General features: G+C 41.8%; 1 protein-coding gene across 3 annotated transcripts in view; it reads right to left on the bottom strand.

Moving 5' to 3' along the window:
- NHSL1 (NHS like 1) overlaps positions 1–20,416 on the bottom strand; it is a 214,493-nt gene that overhangs the window by 74,204 nt on the left and 119,873 nt on the right. Inside the window, exon 1 of one of the 3 annotated variants that reach the window (XM_088453550.1) lies at positions 8,798–8,916. The exons of the other annotated variants lie outside the window; for them this stretch is intronic. Within the exon in view, the coding sequence (XP_088309676.1) occupies positions 8,798–8,813 (16 nt within the window). The 5' untranslated portion in view covers positions 8,814–8,916. Of the gene's footprint in view, positions 1–8,797; positions 8,917–20,416 lie in introns of those variants that run through there. 3 annotated transcript variants of the gene reach the window in all.

The following is a 20,416-nucleotide window of genomic DNA, read 5'->3' on the forward strand; positions in this document are numbered from 1 at the left end:
CCAAGGGAACGCCTACCGTCAGAAGCCGGCCCCACTGAAATCACTAGTGATGTCAGTGGGAGTGATTTTGGCTCTGATAGAGCCAAAATCACTCCTGGCCTTGCGGTTGAGAAACTCAACCGCAGGCTTCTGCTCGCACTGGCGATGGTCGCGATGGTCAAGACCATCGCGACCATCATCCTGCACGCTCGTATAGGCTGTGGGTGGTGACGCTCCATATTTATGGAGGTGGGCCCTGATTCAGAGCGAGCGCTCTGGTCAGAGCGTCCGGCTCTGAATCAGGGCCTTTGAGGAGACATTAGTAAAATGTGGGTGTGCATTGGCAGATCAGAATTGTGGTCACTAACTAGCTGTATCTTACTAGACAGCAATCCTGGGACTTGACCGTGAGTGTTCATGAGATGAGAGTATGAAAGAGTGAAATATTTAATAAATATCATTTTAATAACATTTTAATTTTCTAGATTGTGTTTCCCTGTTCGTGCAGACAGACAGTGAGCCCTGTGTACATTGGTAGGTTAGAGGAGTGCAAGCCCTGTAGAGAATATTAGGTGGGATTGCAGAATATAGTCAGGGCAAAACTGTGCTGAAGTTCAGTGTACCTCTGAATCTGGCTGCCCCAGTGTTCCGTCTGAGAATAAAAGATAAAATACTAGTATGGTATTGGCTAAGGAAGATGCAGCTGCAGCTGACTGGCATAGTACCTACCGGTATTCAGGCTAAGTTTTCTGACTTTTAATATGGTATATTATGGTTTAACAGCAATTAAATAGGCAACTTGGGTCTATAAGGTCTAGCCGTGTTTATGGATTAAATTAAGATGGTTAACAATGAGTTAATGTCTACTTGATTGAACTTGAACTTGAACTACTAAGTTGAGTTGTTAGCGGTGATAGGTAAAAGCAGTTGTTTGCATGACATCAGCCTCACTGTGATTTGCATGTACAAGCAGTAATAAGAAGAAGCACTTGCAAATTAACAGATGGAGCCAAACAGCACAAGTCCCAGAGGCAGTGACTGATTTTCTGTGTTCTGCGGTGGCTATGGGGCCCAAAGCTGAGGGAAGTGGTGTGTCCCTCGAACACCCCTGCAACAGCGGTAGTTTTGTCCCAGCCTGCACCCACATCATCTCATATCAGCACAGAGCATATACAGTGAGGCCCCACACATGCACCATCACATGTTTTTTAGAAATTGGCCTGCAATTGTATTGTGTGTGGTCCCTAAACAATTGTCATAGTTGGAATGAATGAACTATTATCACAACCTCTGAATAGCTGGAAAGCAAAAGATTGCTATTGGCTTGTGTGTGTGATCACCTGCTGGCCACAGTAATAGGACTTTATTTGATCTTACTGTTACTTTAATGAGTCATTCACGTTAAACCTACGTTAAACCTATGAATGCCACTGACAGTAGTTCTCCAGATTCACCCCCACCTGTGTGCACTAAGAAAATCATTTGCTTGCAGAGAGCTCCCCCTTATTCTCTGAGTGGCCATTACGTAACTGCATGCAGCCCCCTTGGTGTTTATGGGCCTGTTCACGCTATCACTATAACAAAATAATGTTACTTCTTAGAAATGACTACTAATGTTTAACTGACCACAGTGATAGATTTATATGCTTGAGTGAAACCTTCCTTATGAACTACATTAATTAATACAGGTTGAGTCTCCCATATCCAAATATTCCGAAATACGGAATATTTTTAGCATGACTGAGAAAGTGAAACCTTTGTTTTCTGATGGTTTAATGTACACAAACTTTGTTTAAAGCACAAATTATTAAAAATAGTGTATAACATAACCTTCAGGCTGTGTTTATAAGGTGTATATGAAACATAAATGAATTTCATGTATTTACGCACACTTTTTTTGATGCACAAAATTATTAAAAATATAGTATAAAATGACCTTCAGGCTATGTGTATAAGATGTATATAACACATAAATGCATTCTGTGTTTAGATGTGAGTCCCATCCCCAAGATATTTCATTATTTTATGCAAATATTCCAAAATACGGAATAATCCGTTATCCAAAATACCCCTGGTCCCAAGCATTTTGGATATGGGAGACTCAACCTGTAATATAATATAGACTCACAAGTCTATAATAAAATATCTGTCTAACTGTAGGACAATAATTACAACCTACAATAATATAATCTTTGCACTACAGTACACTTATATTCCTAAACAAGTATAGTATTTTGTGAACAAACAATTGTATGTGTAACATTACCCTGAGATTTCACAAGTCTTTGAGCAGTTAAATATGAGCAGCTGTATAAGCAAAGAGGAAATAATAATCCTGCAAACTCTTTCTTTACGTTGTCACAGGGACCAAGCCTGTTGCTAGGACACAGTATTTTAATGAAGTACACCTTACAGGCAATCCTTCCCAAACACAAGACATGAGACGAATGTCAAATGTTATCTTCAGGGTTGCCTCTCAATATTTACAAGTGTTTTTCTACTTATACAGTAAACTGTTGAAAAACACATACTCATTGCGTATTTCAGTGTTGCCTTTTTAACAGTAATATTTGCTGGTTAATAGTGAACTGCCTTGATACTGTTTGTGTAATGAATTTATTTTGAAAATGTGTATAAGATGCTTTTGTTTTGCCAGACCTGCAAAGTTTATTTTTTACACTATGATACGAGTGTATAATAGAGGTGGTCTCAATGTGGATGTTTGCACAGTTGAGTGATTATTTGCTACTGAGCATGTGCAAAAAGTCCGGGAAACCCTTACGCCAAATGCGTACCACTGAGTGTACACAGAGATCGCTGTAGGTACGTGATCGCTCTGATTTGAGCTGGCGGCAGAAAGCCATGGGCTTTCCTGGGAGGTGGCTTTTAGTGAACACAAAAAAGGCGGTCTCATGGGCGTGTTATGGGAGTGTCACGGGGTGTCAGTGAACGCAGACACTGAGGCCATTTTTTTAGAAAGTTCAGAGGGAGGCACTGCGCCAGCCATAGGGAGTAGTTTGCGCCAATGGTCAAGTGTTTGATTCCACTGGTTGATTTGCACTGACCGCGGACATTGACAGTGGTTGTCCCAGGACTTGCAAAGTCTGGCGCTCACAAGTACACAAGGAGAAGGCTGAAACAAGCATTTGCATATTATAGCAGCTGTGAATCCAAAATATATTAAAGTTCACTTTAAGCTAGGAATGGCTTTCAGAAGTGCACCTTTGTAATTGTTGCCATGTGATGACATCTAACTATCACCTTTAACCATTTGATGGCATCAACCATCAATGCTATGCTATTTTGCATTTGTAGGGGGCAGCTGTAGTTTGCGCATGCGCAGTGAAGATCTGCTACAGGCAGAGTTTCTCCTTCTTGGTGTATGCAGCAGGAGTACACAGCCATCAGAATGAAGCATACAATGGCTATATATTCCCAAAATTGAATGGCGGAAACATTGATGGTTGCCAACCATCGGTCTCCGGTGGCCATGCCTGCTTTAAAAATTGAACTTACTGCATAATGATGAGTGATTGATTCCAAACCATGGAACCATGTGAGTTGTCAGATCTTGTTTTGCTAGTTACATATGTGATTATTTAATCTATTTATGAAAGTAGCCCTTATTGCAGTGATAACTTATAAGTGTCAATTTTGTATTGCCACCCAATAAAGTGTGACAGCACACAAACTGATCACTGGTATAGTGTAGCCTCAACTACAGTCCCTACCCAGGCTCCCCAGCAAGATTGTCAGCACAGTGCAGTGTATGCAGGAAAACTAGTGCAGTCATCATTGACACAAATAGGAATTTAACAATTATCATTTGTTTTACCATAAAATGTCTTTTGTCTCTATACTTGATTTAGACACAAACACATGGTTCTGTCCAGAGACTGCGACCAGGTGCTACCTCTGGAGTATTCTCCTTAACAATTGAACACTTGTTGCCAGGTTTCCTCCACTAGAAAAAGCCAGACAAGTTTACTGACTCAGCAGCAACCACAAGAGAGAGCAGGAAAAGGGCATCAACCTTTTAGACATGAGAAATAACATGAGAAATAACATACTACTGTAACTTAGGCTTTCACTTTTCTGAGAGATAAAATAGTCACCATCTAGTAGCTTCTCTTCTTCCTATTTGTTGTTCAGATCTGTAACATCTACTAGCAGTTAAATTCATATAAAAAGCATCTTACGGTGCGCACACACGGTACGGCTTTGCAGAACGATATGAACGGTAACAATATCGATCATATCGTTATGGTTCATATCGTCCATTTTTTGGCCCCTTCCATCCCTCAAATGACGGACGATGCACGGATGATCGATAACGACCATTGCCCGTGCATGCAGTCCAACCTGGTTGATATCGACCAGGTTACTATAGTGACCCGCGATCGTTGATTGCGGGTCGTTACAGTCGTTTGGGGGTTGGTGGTGTGCTAGATGATCAATATCGATCATCCAGCACATGCAGGACGATCAGACAACCATATCGTTATCTTATCTGACCATGTGTATGCACCATTAGTATAGTAATACAACAAATCATAAGAATGGCAGCTGTACACTTAACTGATTTTGATACATCGGATTGAAAGGAGTTCTCCCCTCATGTATATTCTGGCCTTTCTGCAACTTACTAAATGCATTGCTTTACATTTCAAGCTCCCTCTTTGAATTTCACTCATGTCTTCATGTCATCTAGCAGATGTTTTCCTCCTGGGATTCGTCAGTCATATTTGTATCCAATGCAGAAAGTGCAGCATAATTATGTGTCCTAAAGCATGAGATTCTAGCAGCCAAAGTCACTGGAAAGTGGATAAGACCAAGGGGTCTAATTACTAAATTAAAAACTGCTTTTCTGCAGCATTTTAGCCCTCTCATTCACTGGTAACCCTTGCTGGGAATAGCTAACACCCCAGATTTGACTTATTGTCCCTCATAAAAACACCCCTTAAATAGCTGACACATCACTGAGTCTATATAAGTATGGAAAAGTGACTGTGTGACCTGAAGTAATGTTGGTTGTGTGGGTGGGATAAAAAAAAAAAAAAAAGGCATCGCATTTCACATTTTTAAAAACTGAGACGCTGCTGTCAGATATGCTCTGTCATTATATCCCAGGATGTAGCCTTGGAATGAGATAAAGTGACTCACTGGTATCAGTAATGTCCATTACACAGAAATGAAAGGTGTCTACTACTGTGTCTCCTTGTAAAAAGGGCGGGATATAAATAATGCACTGCAGGACTGCTTATTTTGCTAGACAAATGTCTGACACACACAGCATCCCTATCTTTACTCTCACAAAGAGCTCAGTCTTCTGATTCATATCACCTTTGAACTCTACTTATGAATCATTCTACTGAGAAAATAGGAAAAGGTGGGCAGTTAGCAATGATAATAATGATTTACTGGAGCATAAATGTCTGTAACCTCTGCAGGACTTATGTATACAGACTTCTAAACCAGCAGTCAAATCAAGTTTACTTATTTTAAGTGATGGGGTTTAAAAACAGAACTATATTTATTTTATAGGGGTTTGTAGTAGCACGTCCAGTATATAATGTACCATGCTCTGTGTCACTGACTCCCCACTCAGCCAGCGTAGGTTACCCTGCTAACCTGTTCATGTAAACACTAAACAGTGCAACATGCCATAACTAAATAATTACCAAACATTGATCATTTCCGGAGCCTAAAGGGTTTTCTTATTGTATATAAGTGTCAATAAAAAATCTCAGCCTCTGATTTTTATAAATATATTTATCTAAGACGAGTATTCTTACTGCAAAGTATACACATATACAGGAGCAAGCTCACAGATGGCAAATGAGCAAAAATGTCCTAATCTCTAATTTATATGTCTGCTTATTTGTCCTTAACCTTTAACACAGAAGACACACTGTAGGGTGTATATATGGTGTAATTAAGGACTATTTGTAAAATATTTTAGTACATAACAGTATATAATAAATGTAGAACATATATTACAAAAACAGTTGTGTGATTATGTGATTCTTTATAATCAAACACCTGTAGTGCTACCTGTAAACTACATAACACGTTCAGCACAAGACACGGAATCGGTATGAATTACCGCCAAACGCAAGTCTGACGGTTCAAATCCCAACAGCGGCTGCCCGACATGGGTGAAAATCCCGATCGTCCCCAGGTAAGTAATTAATAACCTAACCTCCCCCCCCTAACCCTCCTTAGGGGTGCCTAACCCTAACCTTCCCCCCAGTACATAACCCTAACCCCCCTCTCTAATGGCCTAAACCTAACCCCCTCTTCCCCGCCGCCTAAACCTAAGTCCCCCGGGGGGTGTGCCTAACCCTAAGTCCCCCCCGGGGGTGCCTAACCCTCCCTCTCCATAGCCTAACCCTAACCTCCCGGGGTGGTGTCTAACCCTAAGTCCCCCCCCCGGGAGCCCTAAACCTAACCCTCCCCTTCCCCTGCGGCTGTCAGCGCTCGGCGCCTGGCATCCCTTCGATTGGGATGGCGGGCGCCGGTCTCCTGATGTCAGTAAAATGACAGGCGTCTAGATTTAGACGCCTGTCATTTAACCCTCGCCGGGATAAAGCAGTCGGGGAGCCGGCTGTTGGGATTGCGTCCGCCGGCTTCCTGACTGCATACCGTATTGGATTGGGAGGGAGCTCCTAGCAGTAAAATCTCTAATATTGTATACTGAACGTGTCTTCCCCCACTAGATAATGCCATACATCCACTGATGTTTGAACAATACAAGTTGAACTGGCAATTAAACTGTAAGTGATTGTTAACTTGTAGTTTTACTCTTGATGTCAATGGACATCAGTTTAATGAACTTGAATCATTTGACGTCCATTTTAACCAACGTGCAATGCTGCTGCAGCACTTCCAAGTGGGTACTAGGTTAATGGGTTGCATTCTGAGTCAATGGGTTCAATTTTCATGACTTGTACTAGTGTTAAAAATGCTAATACAATGCACAAATTTGATGCTAGTGGGTAACAATAAAGAACAGTAAAGTAGTTTGGCAAATAATTTTTGTTTATCTAATAAAGGTTTACACTCAGACATTCTGGGGGTGATGCAGAAGTGGACGCAGGTAAAGCAATTTTACCTCTGTGAATACGCCCGAGATACACTGCGCATCATACGTCCCGATGTTTACCACCGGGAGACGCAGATAAAAATTGTATGTTAGACGCTTCTGGGCAGTAAGGGGGGTGGGGGTGGATAAGAGTTGCGGGCGAGTCGGTGTCAGTGACTGCACTGACACCAGCAGCAGTGAACATGCAGACATTCTGCGCCTAGTTAGTTCAACTGTGTCCAGCTCAGAATCAACCCCTCTAAGTAATAAGCAGCTACATTTTTATTTAAAGCACTATTCTAAAAACATGGCCTCCTAAACTTTCCAGTCTTGCTACATACACAAAACACTTACAATTTCATCAGGAGCTTATCAGTGCTCTTCTAGCTGTCACTACAGAACAGAAAAAGTTTCCAAGCTACTTCTAACATCTTATGAGATTTCCTTGGAATAGGAATATAATCAGTCATGCAGACACGCAACTTACAGAACTTCTGGACTTCCACATTGCCAACATCTGGATTTATTTGTTGTCAGCTGTTTTGCAAGACATGTAACCAATCCTATGTTACATTCCTTTCTCCATTTCTTAGTTTAACCCCAAAACACTAAAAGGAAAACAAATCTCTACAGGCAGCAATGTCTATGTCATTTTTATTTAGGCGACCCATTCAGTATAGAAATACTGTGTTTTCAGAGATGAAGAACATATGACATATCGATACTCACAAAATATTCATCTCATAATCCATCTGATGATGTGGGATCCCATGTTTACAGGCCAATGTCACTGCTGACATTATGATGGCTACTACTTCAATACAGTTTTAGTTGGACAGTCAAGTACTAATGGGTACTAAAGTTCGATTTGAATTGACTCAATCGACTTCAAATCGATCAACATCGATGTTGTGTTTCTGGGCCTAAATCACACATTGACTGAAACTTAAAATACAAAAAAAAAACAATTTTCTATTAAAAATTTGTGATTTAGCCCCAGAAACACAACATCAATGATTATCAATTTAGATTTGAAATCGATTAAAATCGACCTTTAGTAAATATACCCCTGAGTCTGGGTTCCAGTACATATTACTAATACTAATAGTTGTCCATACAAGTTGAAAGTTGTGCCAGCCATGGCAGCTACAGCTTAGGCCTTAGAAAGCCTATACTATGGATTTAGGAACTCCTTTCACTGTGGTGCAGATGCAATTCTTTAACCACATGACACAGAATCAGTTGTTCAATAATCCACGTTAACACTACAGCACCCGAGTGTCCCCAGATTCTATCCATTTCCCAAACCCATGTAGATAAGACCCAGCAGAGCAGCAGGATCATTGTCTGAAGACTACACACCGGTATCCAACAACACAAACGTTGTCTGGGTTGAATTTCCAGAACTATATCACAAACCAAGTAGTCTGACTGACCATGTGCGACCCTAACAGATATTAACTGTTCATTTACAGAAGTGACAGCAAACCCAGCAATGCAATAAGCAGCACAAATACTGAAAAGTTTCTGTATTCCAAGAATAAGCAACATCTATCTAGATAAAAAGAGACGTGGCAGCGAATCCATTTTTAGGCAAGAACAATGAGAACAATGGAAGCCCATTTTGTAGTCAGGCGGTCTGAAAGTTTGTCTCAGAGCAAGACTGGTTTGGAAGCAAGAACTACAAACAAAAGAACAATGGCCAGTATGAGAGAAAAATAAGGAGCACCTCACCTTTCAGACAAAACATTCTGTGTCCATTCCATGTAATGCTGCGTTAAGCGGGGAGCTCTCCAATACTCTGCGCTGCACTACATACAGCTGTTTCCTAGCTCCCTGCATTCAGCATGCACACACTGACACACACACAAAAGTGTGGCACCACTCCAGATCGTGCTGTGAAAGGAAGCTGCCATCCAATCCTGTGTTATCTGAGCTAGTCGTATGGCCTGTAACCCTTAGCTCTCCTCTCCAGCTGACTCCTCCAACCCATTCCCAAAATAATATCCAAGTAGAGAGAGAGAGAGAGAGAGAGAGAGAGAGAGAGAGGGAGAGAGAGAGAGATGGGAAACAGTTCCTGCAAATCTGTGGTCAGTGATAGCACCAGCCCATGTCCAATTGTTCAACCTTATATGTCAGCATTTCTCACTGTTGTATGCACAGGGCTTAGGGACGGTAAAAGGACAGAGGCTGGGATGGCAGATAACTCTTAATCCAACTCAACCGTTTGTTGTGAAACACTAACGCAGCTCTTTGTGGATCATGCTTTTTGTTTTCTTGTTCTGGAATGCCTGGCTTGTTTTCCAGTCCCCCAGCACATTTTTTGGCACGTTGCTATTGTGCATGTTTTTTTTTAATAAGTATAAATGATTGCTGACGAGGAAAGCTTTGTTTAAGCTCCACCATATGCAGTATGCGCTTTGTTATCCTTACTGCAAGTATAGTAGTTGTATTTTACTTGAGGCTATAAATGTGCAAAATATGTAATATTAGCAGTTGGCAAAATAAAGGAGAACCTGTTTCCCGGTAACTTTGCACTTCAGTTACCGTCTGTCCCCAATTAGAAAACAGAAGTCCGTCAACCTGCTAATCTGGAGGTATTTTCACAGTTCCCGCCCCAACTCATTGTATTCCAGTGACATGCAGTGAGGTAAATGGCTGGGGAGGCACTGGCTAGTATCAGAGCTAGATTTACAGATACATATATGAACCCGCAGGTTCATGTGGACATTATACAAAGGTGCAGCAGTATATAGTGCTGGAAATTTGGTGTGTTTTGATCAGGGATGTGCGTAAAAAGTATACAGCGGAGCCAGTGCCTCACCTGCCATACACCTTTTACTCCAGAGTTTTGACTATAAAAATGATTATAATAATACAAAGAAGATATTTATAAAATTTTCTTTATATTTTTCTTATAATTTTTATATTCAAAACTCTGGAGTATACCTAAGTATGACAGGAAAGGCTCTGCCTCACCTGCCCGCACATCACTGTTGTATTCTCAACACCACAATGACTGACAAGTTGAGAAAATCAGTAAACTAACGGCAAGATATTGGGCCTGACTGGATAAGCCATGGGGGCTGCAGGGGTGAGGGCGAGCGGTGGTAATCCCCTGGTATCTGATCAGTCCTGCCCACTTCAGTCTCTAGACCTGCTCCTTTTGACATCCAGGGGTATGTTTACTAACGTGACATTTTTTAGAAGTGGAGATTTTGCATAGCAACCAATCATTCCTTGTGACTTGGTGTCAAACATACTGAACAAGAGTTAAGGGGTATACACTCCAGTTCCCCTGGGACACTCAGCCAAAGACTGGGTGCATGCACAGTAAATGGGCCTATCCATTAGGCAACCTGAAAAACTGAACGTTTAGCATTCAGTCCTTCAGGTCGCCGGGTGTGGTGCCCGCACTGAACGGCGTTCACTGAACATCATTCAGTGCAGGAGACCGACCTCCTATCTGAGAACATGCCGAACCTGACGATCGTCGGCAGGTTGACGGGCATGTTCCACAGATAGTCGGCGTCGGCAAGGATCCAGCGTGCATCGCTGGTCCTTGTCGGCTATCCATTAGATGACTTTCTGAACGTTCTGACCTAAACCTTCTAGTTTTGGTCGCATCGTTCAGAAAGTCGTCTAATGGATAGGCCCCTTAAGGTCTGTGTGTGTCAAACCCTTGTAACATATTTCTGTCACTACAGTGACTCATGGCTTGGTAAGGGAGCACAATTTCATTTTCCTTATGACAAAACCAAGCAATGTAAAGTCTTTGATAAAAATGCAGAATTAATATTTCCACTAAAATAAATAAAATATAGCAGATTTAAACTGGCTTCACTATCTACAAAACCGTCAGCTGTGGATTTGGGGATTATATAAAGAACTGGTACCATCATCCAACATGCAATATTAAAAGGATGTCAGAGACTCAGTAACTAACTTACATATGTGTCTGTCAATCTCAATATCTGCATCCGTTCACCATAATAAGATGTATGTTTGTTATAAATACTGTATGTGCAGAAATGAAGGCCACTGGATTCCTACATTGCTGGAATAGCTTACCCTGGTTAGTTAGTACACCCAAGTATGAGGATAATGTAATCTATTTACAAAGATAATGTGCATCAAGGAAATAGGGAGGCAGAATAAAGTGCGAGAACAGTGTCAAGGTCACACAGCCCACAAACTCTGCAAAAGCTTCTAGGATGAGTGTCTGGATTATACTTACACATGAAATGGAAAACATTTGTACAAGGCTGACATGGCCTTTGGAATACTAGCTGATAGACAGAGGACAATGTGGGCCTGCTTCTGAGGAGGATGCAGGCGCGTGTGTGTCTTCATGCTAAGGCCGCCTCTGATTTTCAAACATCTGGGACACCCACTTGCAGCGTCTTAGGATAGTGGATTTCCGGCACTGTGCATAATCAGATGCATCATCGATAGCACCATCGAAACTTGCACCAGCCTGATGGCAGGTCGAATTTCTCTGTCTGAGTATGGCCTCCTGTGTGAGCGGCAGTTTATCTTTGAACGCAGCGGTTTTCAGTGACACGCCTGCATCGGCTTCACCACCCCATTTACCTACCAGGAACGCCCACTAAAATTGTGCATATGATTCTGTGCTGCATCTCTTTGCACAATAGGGACTCATGCACTGTGCGACACATACGCATTCTTAGAACATTGACCGTTTGCCTGCGATATCGCCACTGTATCCACCACTGAATCAGGCCCAGTGTCAGGCAGTGACTGCAAATGCAAAACACATAAATCCTGACCTGCAAAAAAGGAGGGATAACAAATGCAGTAATACCACTGTATACAGGGCTGGGCTGCCCATCTAGCTATTCTGGCTAGATGGGCCGGTCCGGCGTTAAACCCTGGACGTGCAGCTCCACCTCCCGGCACTCTGCTCGGCAGGGATACTGATGTGCTGCGAGGCCGTGCCCCTTTTTTCGGGCATGTGCGCAGGAGGACTGCCAGGGCTGCTCAGCAGCCCCAGTCCGTCCCTGACTGTATAAGTCACTGGTTAGACCACATCTTGCGTATTAGGTACAGGTTTGGGCACCTCAATGTGAGAAGGATGCAGGAGAATATGACATTGCTCAGAGGTGGGAAAACAGGAAATGAAAGAGATTATTATAAAGATAGATTATAAAACTAGGTTTATTTAGCTTGGGATAAACCTTAGAGGTGACTTCATGAATTAATATATACTGTATATGTGAGGTCAGTACAAAAGTTTGTCTAATGAACTCTAGGTAACAATTGTTTTAAACTAACCTGTTACATTTAGAATGTAAGCTCTTACGAGCAAGGCCCTCTATCCTCTTGTGCTTCTCCCTACTTTAGTTTCATCTACTTCTTATTCACCACTAGGGCACCTAACACTTGGTTGCTTATGCTCTGTTGCTTATCTGGGTGTTATGGTCACTAATGTAGCAATATATATTATCCATGTCCTGGTCCTGTAGTGTATTGTTCTGTAAGTCGCTTGTCTACAACTTGTTTATGTACTTTGTAAGGCGCTGTGGAACATTTGTGGCGCCATATAAATAAATGATAATAATAATAATAATAATAATAATAATAATAATAATAATAATTGGAGTATTGTTTTGCCTTCTTCTAGATCAACCTTCAAGATCAATTAGAATGTAAAAAAGTTGGATTTTATGGGCCTATGGGCCTGATTCAGATATGAACACAATGGAGGTTTTTATACAGTTAAGCAATCATTGGGCAACTGCACATGCATCACAGTCTAACTGTGCACGTGTCAAGGTACCTTAGCGATGTCGCTCACAGTGAGGATTTCTTTGCGAAGTGATTGACATTCTGGGACAGTTTGGGGGAGGTTATGGGGAGTGGCGGCAAAAACGCAGGTGGTGACCGTTTTGGCGGAATTTCTCAGCCTGCAACTGTGAATCCATACGCAGATAAAGTGATTACGCCGTCTCAGTTTAGGCGGCCATTCTGCATGACCGCATGGTTACTCAGATGGGCAATTATCAAATGAGCTGTGATGGTGGAAGCATATGTGTACACAGCTGCTTGGATTTGTGATGGCCCAGGTGGGTGTCTCAATACATATCCCGGCATCTGCAACTTTTCCATATTCTCGTACAGCAGCTGTATGCAGGACCGCAGCTCGACTGCATTAGCGTACATCTCTGATCAGAACCTATGTCTTTTCACATCCTTCGTACTCAACCATTTCACTTACCTCCTAAGTTGCTAACCAGTAATTCAGTTGTGATTAACCTAGAACATCTGGTTTATGAAGCAGTACATTATAATTTCATTAACATGGCAATTGGACAAGATATATTATTATTATTGTTGGTTATAAGATAAGCATAGAGGGGATGCTGCAGAGTTGAACGTAAGTCAGTTTTCTGGCCGGATCTTCTGTGTTTTCGCACTGCGTTTGCTCTAGATCCAAGTGCACGCAGCTACTGGCGAGCAACTCCGTTACATTCCCACTGAAGGGGCATACCTGGTTAGTAGCTCCTCACATAGGCCTAGTTTAGCACGAGAGTTTAGACATAATTGCAAACTTTGCAGTTTGTGCGGACGCATAGATATGCCTGTATTAATACTGTTCTCTGTCACAAAAGAAAGGACTGGTACAAGTGCACTATGATAGTGATGAACACTATGAAACCAAGCATCTGGATAGGGGCTGCAGAGATGTGTACATGCATGAGTGCAAATGTCCCTACAGTTATTTGTGTACACAATGCAGGTGTAATTACAGCCAACTTGGGTACAACTTGTCATCAGCTCCAGAGTGTATACTCGTACACATATTTAAATAAATTGTAATAAATAGTTCTTAAATTGTACAAAAAATGTACGTTTGTGAACCACTGTGTTAAGCCATAAAGGCTGCTAGTGTAGTTATTGGCTCAGTAAAGTCAGCTCATTCTTACTTGCAAGGAAAAATTATTGACAGAGCTGAATGTAGCTCAATATGCTTGGAAAGAATATGATACCTAATAAAATGACTTAGACACTGTGTTCACTACACAATTAGCTGAGCACCTGCTGCCTGCTTGCCCAGCAATGTGAAACCGCTGTTCCCCACATACCAGAGTGGAAGCACTACAAGAAACATCCTATGCATTTGCACTCCTTTATATGATTGATAGCTTTTGTGACAAATTGCCACAGAACTGCATGGAAAGATGCCTTTTTTTAGATATATTTTGTTTCTGTAAAAACTGTTCTTCATGCATGAATAATGTAGCGCTCTAAATGTGTCACAGAGCAGCAACACATGTTCCATAGGAACTAAACAACAAGTAAATAGCCACCGGACAACACAAAATACTCTGCAATATCAACCTACATAATCAGCTATTTACATGATTATGTTATTGCTAGGATACACCTAAATAAACCCGTGTACCAGTGGTTCCCAAACTGGGTGCCGTGGCCCCTGGGGTACCTCCAAGCACTTGCAGGGGTGCCTTGGGTTGGTGGTCCAGTACCAAATAAAATAATTTTTAGTCAGTGTGATAGGCAAACCAGTTCTACTGACTGGACAAAAAGTAGCGCAGCCCTGTCGACCACCACATCACTGAACCTAAGGGTAACATACAAGTACAATTTACTTAATTTAAGTTTTCCTGAATCACTCAATAAGCAACTTTTGGCCCAGGGGTGCCGTGGAAAAAATGCTGATATTCTAGGGCGCTGTGAATTGAAAAAGTTTGGAAACCACTGCCTTGTACAATGAAAATGTTTCTTTTGATTTAAAAATGCAAAAACTGGTATGTTAGAAGTCCCATTGTTTGTATTTCCAAATAAGATCTTCATCATGACGATCAAAGAACACTGAAAGCAAAACTGAGAAAATGTCATTGTAGAGCACCAATTAGGAGAGATATATTAAAAAGTTTTAAAAACTTACAAACACCCTGATCCAGTGGCGTAACTACTGTAGGTTCAGGGGGTGTGGCTGCTATGGGGCTCGGACCAACCCGGCCCTCCCCATGCACCTAAGGTGCCAGGCCTCGGTCTGCACCCCCCCACCCCCGCCCCCCGCACCCTCCTTACTTCGGCTCCGCTCATTGACTGATACTGGGAGGAGACGTGGCAGTCTCCTCCCAGCATCAGTCAGTGAGGAGGAGAGATGGAGCCGACCAGGAGAGGAGGTGTGCCTGCACTGCTCAGTGCAACCTTGGAGCAGGTAAGTAGAGGAGAGGGGAGTGAGGAGGGTGCAGAGGGGGGTTGGCTCAGGGGTGTATCTATAATGGGTCCAGGGGGGCCCACACCGCACACCCTGCACCCATAGAGTCTTATACTTACCTGTCCGTAGTGCTGCCCAGCCGACGCTGCAGAGCAGCAAAAATCAATGGGGAAATGTTGGCGGCCATTTTCCCGGTGACATGCGCATGCGCAGTGCCGCTGTCCCGGGAAACAGTGTGGGTGCCATTTTCCCAGAGACCCGTGCATGCGCAGTAGATTATGGCACAAAGCCAGAATTTACAGCCAGTGCAGCGCTGCGGGACCGCTGGAGAGAGGAGGGGGCCTGCATTGAGTCTGCACATGGGCCTCCTCTCTTGAAACGCCCCTGGGTGGGTTGCAGGTGGAGGGGGGGCAGGGACCTAGGGGGGCCCGTGAAAAATTTGCTATGGGGCCCCCCTATGTCTAGTTACTCCCCTGCCCTGATCACAGTCAAGTCATCATAAATGGAAAGAATAACCACAACTGTAATTTGTAAGAACCGTATGTCCTTCAAAACTGTAAGCACTTTTTAGGCCACACATTTGCAGTACTCTATGACTGGGAGAGTTAATGGGATAACAATAGCCCAGACACCTAACAAAATTGAATGTAGCAACAAAAAAAACAACCACTGTTGAATAAAATTCACATGTAATAACGCCTTGAGCTTCCCAGGAGGCATGTGGGAGTCCAACATACCAAGTGAAAGAAGGAATGTGGTCTGATGGCACTATATGTTTGGTGCAAGAACCCTATCACTACCTTGAAGCATAATGGTAAGCGCTCCCTCTGCTTCAGGGACAGTAAAACTGGTCAAAATAGAGTGAAACATAGATGGAAGAAGAAATAGAGAAACAGTGGAGGGAAGCCGGCTGTAGTCTGATAGAGATCTGTGATTTGGGAGAAGATTTATATTCCAGCGGGACAGTGACCTGAAGGTGTGACTTAAATACAAACAAAGCAATAGCCTATAGTAGCCCAGTCAATGCACATACATAATCCCATCAAATATCTGTGGAATGAATTGACAATTGCTGTTCACCAACGGTCCCCATCCATCTAGATGGAATATGAGCAACACTGAGTGCAAACTTCAGTATCCATATGTGCAAAGAGGTTATAAACGTAAGTACATAGATTCACGACTGCAGGTACTTCTGCCAATACTAAAACATTACCAGAGTAAACTTATGTAATCAATTATTGTCTGTATTGTGTTTTACTATTTAAGAACAAACTTCGGGGTTATTTTTTATTTTATATTAAAGAGCATTTTCCACTAATGTAGGTCAAGAATTCTTGAATAAAAAGAAACAAAGATTATTATGGCACTTCAAGAATTCACGAATAAATCCATCTTGATTTCATTATGTAAAATAATAACTTGAAAAATGCCAGAGGGATGAATACATATATAGCGACTGCAAGACTCCTCAGATACCATGATGATTACATATATCCAATAAAGAGCTTTTCACTTTCATTTGTTTCTTGTGCATCTGCTCCTGCACTGAAGTTATTTGCTCTGGCTTGTTTTTGTGCTTTCCAGCAAGGCCTCTGTATCAACCAGACAGAAAGTAACTTATGAACCATATAATGTAAAATCACAGCACAAATGTTTATTTTTCTCCTACTTAGTGCAACTATAGCTAGTTTTACAGGGAAGCCAAGATGGCAGGGTCTGCAAGAATGGTTACATTTGCACTTTCCAATCAGACCAAGCACATACTCTTAACAAGATGAAATTCTCCTCCACCTCTGGGTACCCAGAGATCAGATCTCATTCCTGTATTTCTAGTAGGAAGCACTTTGAATGTAGTGGGTGGTCCTAAACTGGTACGACAGGTTGGACTTTAGTGTCCAATTTTTACTGTTACCACCCTATACATTTTCCAGAGCAATCGCTAACCTACAAAAATCGGTGCAAATTACTGTTAAATAGTCATCACCTCTGCATTTGGCTAACAAGCAGTTGCACATGCAAAAATAATTTCTGCAAATATTGTGGTTAGTAAAATTGTTTATTGTGTAGCCTTTGTACATGACAAATATCACCCTGTTCCCTGAATGTAAACATACTGGCAGAGCAGCACTCTGTAGTGTCCAATACCATAACACAAACAACTCTGCCTGCCTGGTACACTGTGCAGGCCTTGCTGGAAAAATAAAGGAAGGTTGTTGGGGAGAACTGAAATAGTTAATAAATCTAATAAACTAAAAATATCTGAAAAGAAAATGACCCCCCCTCCCCCTTGCATAAAATACCTCAACTATGTATATGAAGTTTCAAATATGATAGTTCATGTAATGGTTCTTGCTTGATAAAAAAAAATCTGAAATTAAATAGCCCTTACTTAGCCAAGTGATCACATAGCAATGTTTATTATACAAAAGTATCAAACACAGGAATACACCACTGTGAACAAAGAGAAAAAAAACTAAGCGAAACACAAAACAAGTCTGAAAAAGTAATAAAATGTTGGAAAGGATGAATGAGGACAAAAAGTAAAGTGCATCCAAGGGCTATGACTGCAGACATTTCCTCCTGGCTGTATGTTCTTGCTCCACCTGCTTCACGGCCCGTGGGGTCCAAGCAAAGACAGTGCTCAAGGAGCTGGCCAGACAGAGGAGACATGATGAAATCTCTTATAGGTAAAATCAACTGCCAAAGAATACACACAAAACATTTACTAACAATTAAACTTCCACAGCAGGGACAAATTAGGAGTGTGCCTAGATTTGCATATAAGGGGAAGAATCTGAAGAAAGAACTATGCAAAAGATTAAATGACACCTCAAACTCCAACCTAATATGCTGCTTAGCTCATCTTCAGTTGTGGCTTATTTTCATCAGATGGGAAGGTTATATTAGGACTGTTTCTATTACATGTTTCTCTGTATGTTGGGAATTGTTAATTACATTACAAAGTGTACCTATAAAGTATTTACCACTGAAGTACATGTGAAAAATGCCCCCAAAAAGTGCCCTCTCCAACTTTTTATTTCATTTGATGAAAAACACTTGCTCACTATCATTCTCCCACCATTAATAAAAAGTGCAAAACTCAGTCATTTTACACCGTTTAAAAACCTCCAGGTCTTTCCTTATGGGCACTAACAGCCTCCTATATGGTCCTCTCAGTTGTCACTTTCAAACAGTGACGATGAGTAGCAGCATTTAAGACTTGGGATGACATCAGTTAAGACTAACAGATTAACCTAAAGCAAATGTTCCTTTACTAAAACTGTAGTTTCCTAAACTTTTGGGGAGTCTGGAAGACTCCCTAATTAGGGGAGACCGCCTGGATTTTGGACAGAGCAGGTGATTCTCACTGAGAGCAAGTCCCTATGAACACATTTCAGACTGCTGCTGTATTATAAGCTAGATCGGAGGGATGGGTACGGGATGCTGGCGCTCGGGATCCCGGCTGTCAAAATCCCGACACCAGTATCCCGACAAGGTTAGGATACCGACACCTGTCAGTAGATATCCTAACCCTCCCCTATCCCTACCCAACCCTCCCTCTCCAGTACCTGAACCTAACTCCCCCCCCTAGTGTCTAAACCTAACCTCCCCCTCCCCGCACCCTAAACCTAACCCTAACCCCTGGAGGAAATTAATAACTGTCAGTGCAGATGCAGTGTGACAGTTGATCCTCTGTCTCCCTGCTCTTCTGCTCCCCCCCCCACCCCCCTTTCCCCCCCACTGGTACATATCAGCCTGTGCCCTCAGATCAGTGCAGTTTTAGGCACTGGAAGACATCCTGAGCAAATTTGCTAAAACCAAAATTTTAAATCAGAGACTCCACGGCCTACTGCCCAAACACTACACGACATAGAAACGACAGCATGATTACATTGTACTCGTGCTGTCGTTTCTATGTCTGTGATGTTCCGAGCAGTCGTTCAGTGCAGGCTCATCAATCATCTGGTAACATGCTGAACCTGTTATCGTCAGGTTGACCAGCATGTTTGCCCGATGATAGATGTCCAATACGACTAGCGTGCACGCTCATTCTTGGGTCGTATTAGACATGGAACTGCACGATTTGCGGGCGAGTACCAAGTGATTGAGCGATACCGACGGTCGTTATCGCTCAATTGCTAGGTTTTATCGCCTAGTGGATGGGCAGCATTACAGCTAATGGTATAAGAACAAAATAGATAAATATTGTGCTTACAATGACTTATAAACATGGAAGAAAAACAGCATGCTCAATTCATTTAAAGCCAAATGCTTTAATATAACAAACCAACTACTACTATAATTAATATCTTTTAAAAAAAAAATAATTTTTCTTAAAAAGAGTTTAGGACAATATTCCCAGAGAAGCTCAAATACATATAATTTATAAGTTAACAATAGGATCTGCACAATATAATAGCCAATAATGTAATAGGTTCTGCGTTGTGCAGCACTCACCAATAGGCTCCGCATTTTATAGTGATCACCATAAGTCTCTGCATTAATTAATCTATTGTTTTCCAGCATACTGGTTATTAGCATGGTCATAGTAAACTAGGCAAATAAAAATATTTTTACCTATACATTGATGAATATTACATGATGCTTTCATAAAGTGTGTCAAGGCCACTCAACTCTAACAAATAAATGTTCAGATATGAACCACTGTGATAATAAATAATCCCTGGTTATCCTGACTTCGTATTGCAGCTGTGCTGAAACATAAAATGTTACATACTTCCCACTACATTAAAGGCAGCTGAAGCTCCTCCCACAACTTTTATACAATGTCCTAAAAGATCTAATACAGGTCAAAAAGCATGAAGGCATTTCACTTGGTGTGACAACTTGGCCTTGTCACCCATTCATACAGAAAAGCAAGTGCACAGTCCTGTCAATCCTTTTCTGTCCGCTTAGCTAGGGAAACACCTTTCTCTTAACATGGCAATCAACTGGAGAGTGTGAGCAAGTATAGCAGACATGCTGTAGGAGTATGTTTACTAAATCGCGGGTTTTTAGAAGTGGAGATGTTGCCGATAGCAACCAATCATATTCTAGCTATTATTTTCTAGAATGTGCTAGATAAATGTTAAGTAGAATCTGATTGGTTTCTATGGGCAACATCTCTAGTTCTCAAAACC

The sequence above is a fragment of the Taudactylus pleione genome, unplaced genomic scaffold (genome assembly GCF_031769625.1).
Source record: "Taudactylus pleione unplaced genomic scaffold, aTauple2 ptg000006l, whole genome shotgun sequence".
In the NCBI taxonomy this organism is placed as follows: domain Eukaryota; kingdom Metazoa; phylum Chordata; class Amphibia; order Anura; family Myobatrachidae; genus Taudactylus; species Taudactylus pleione.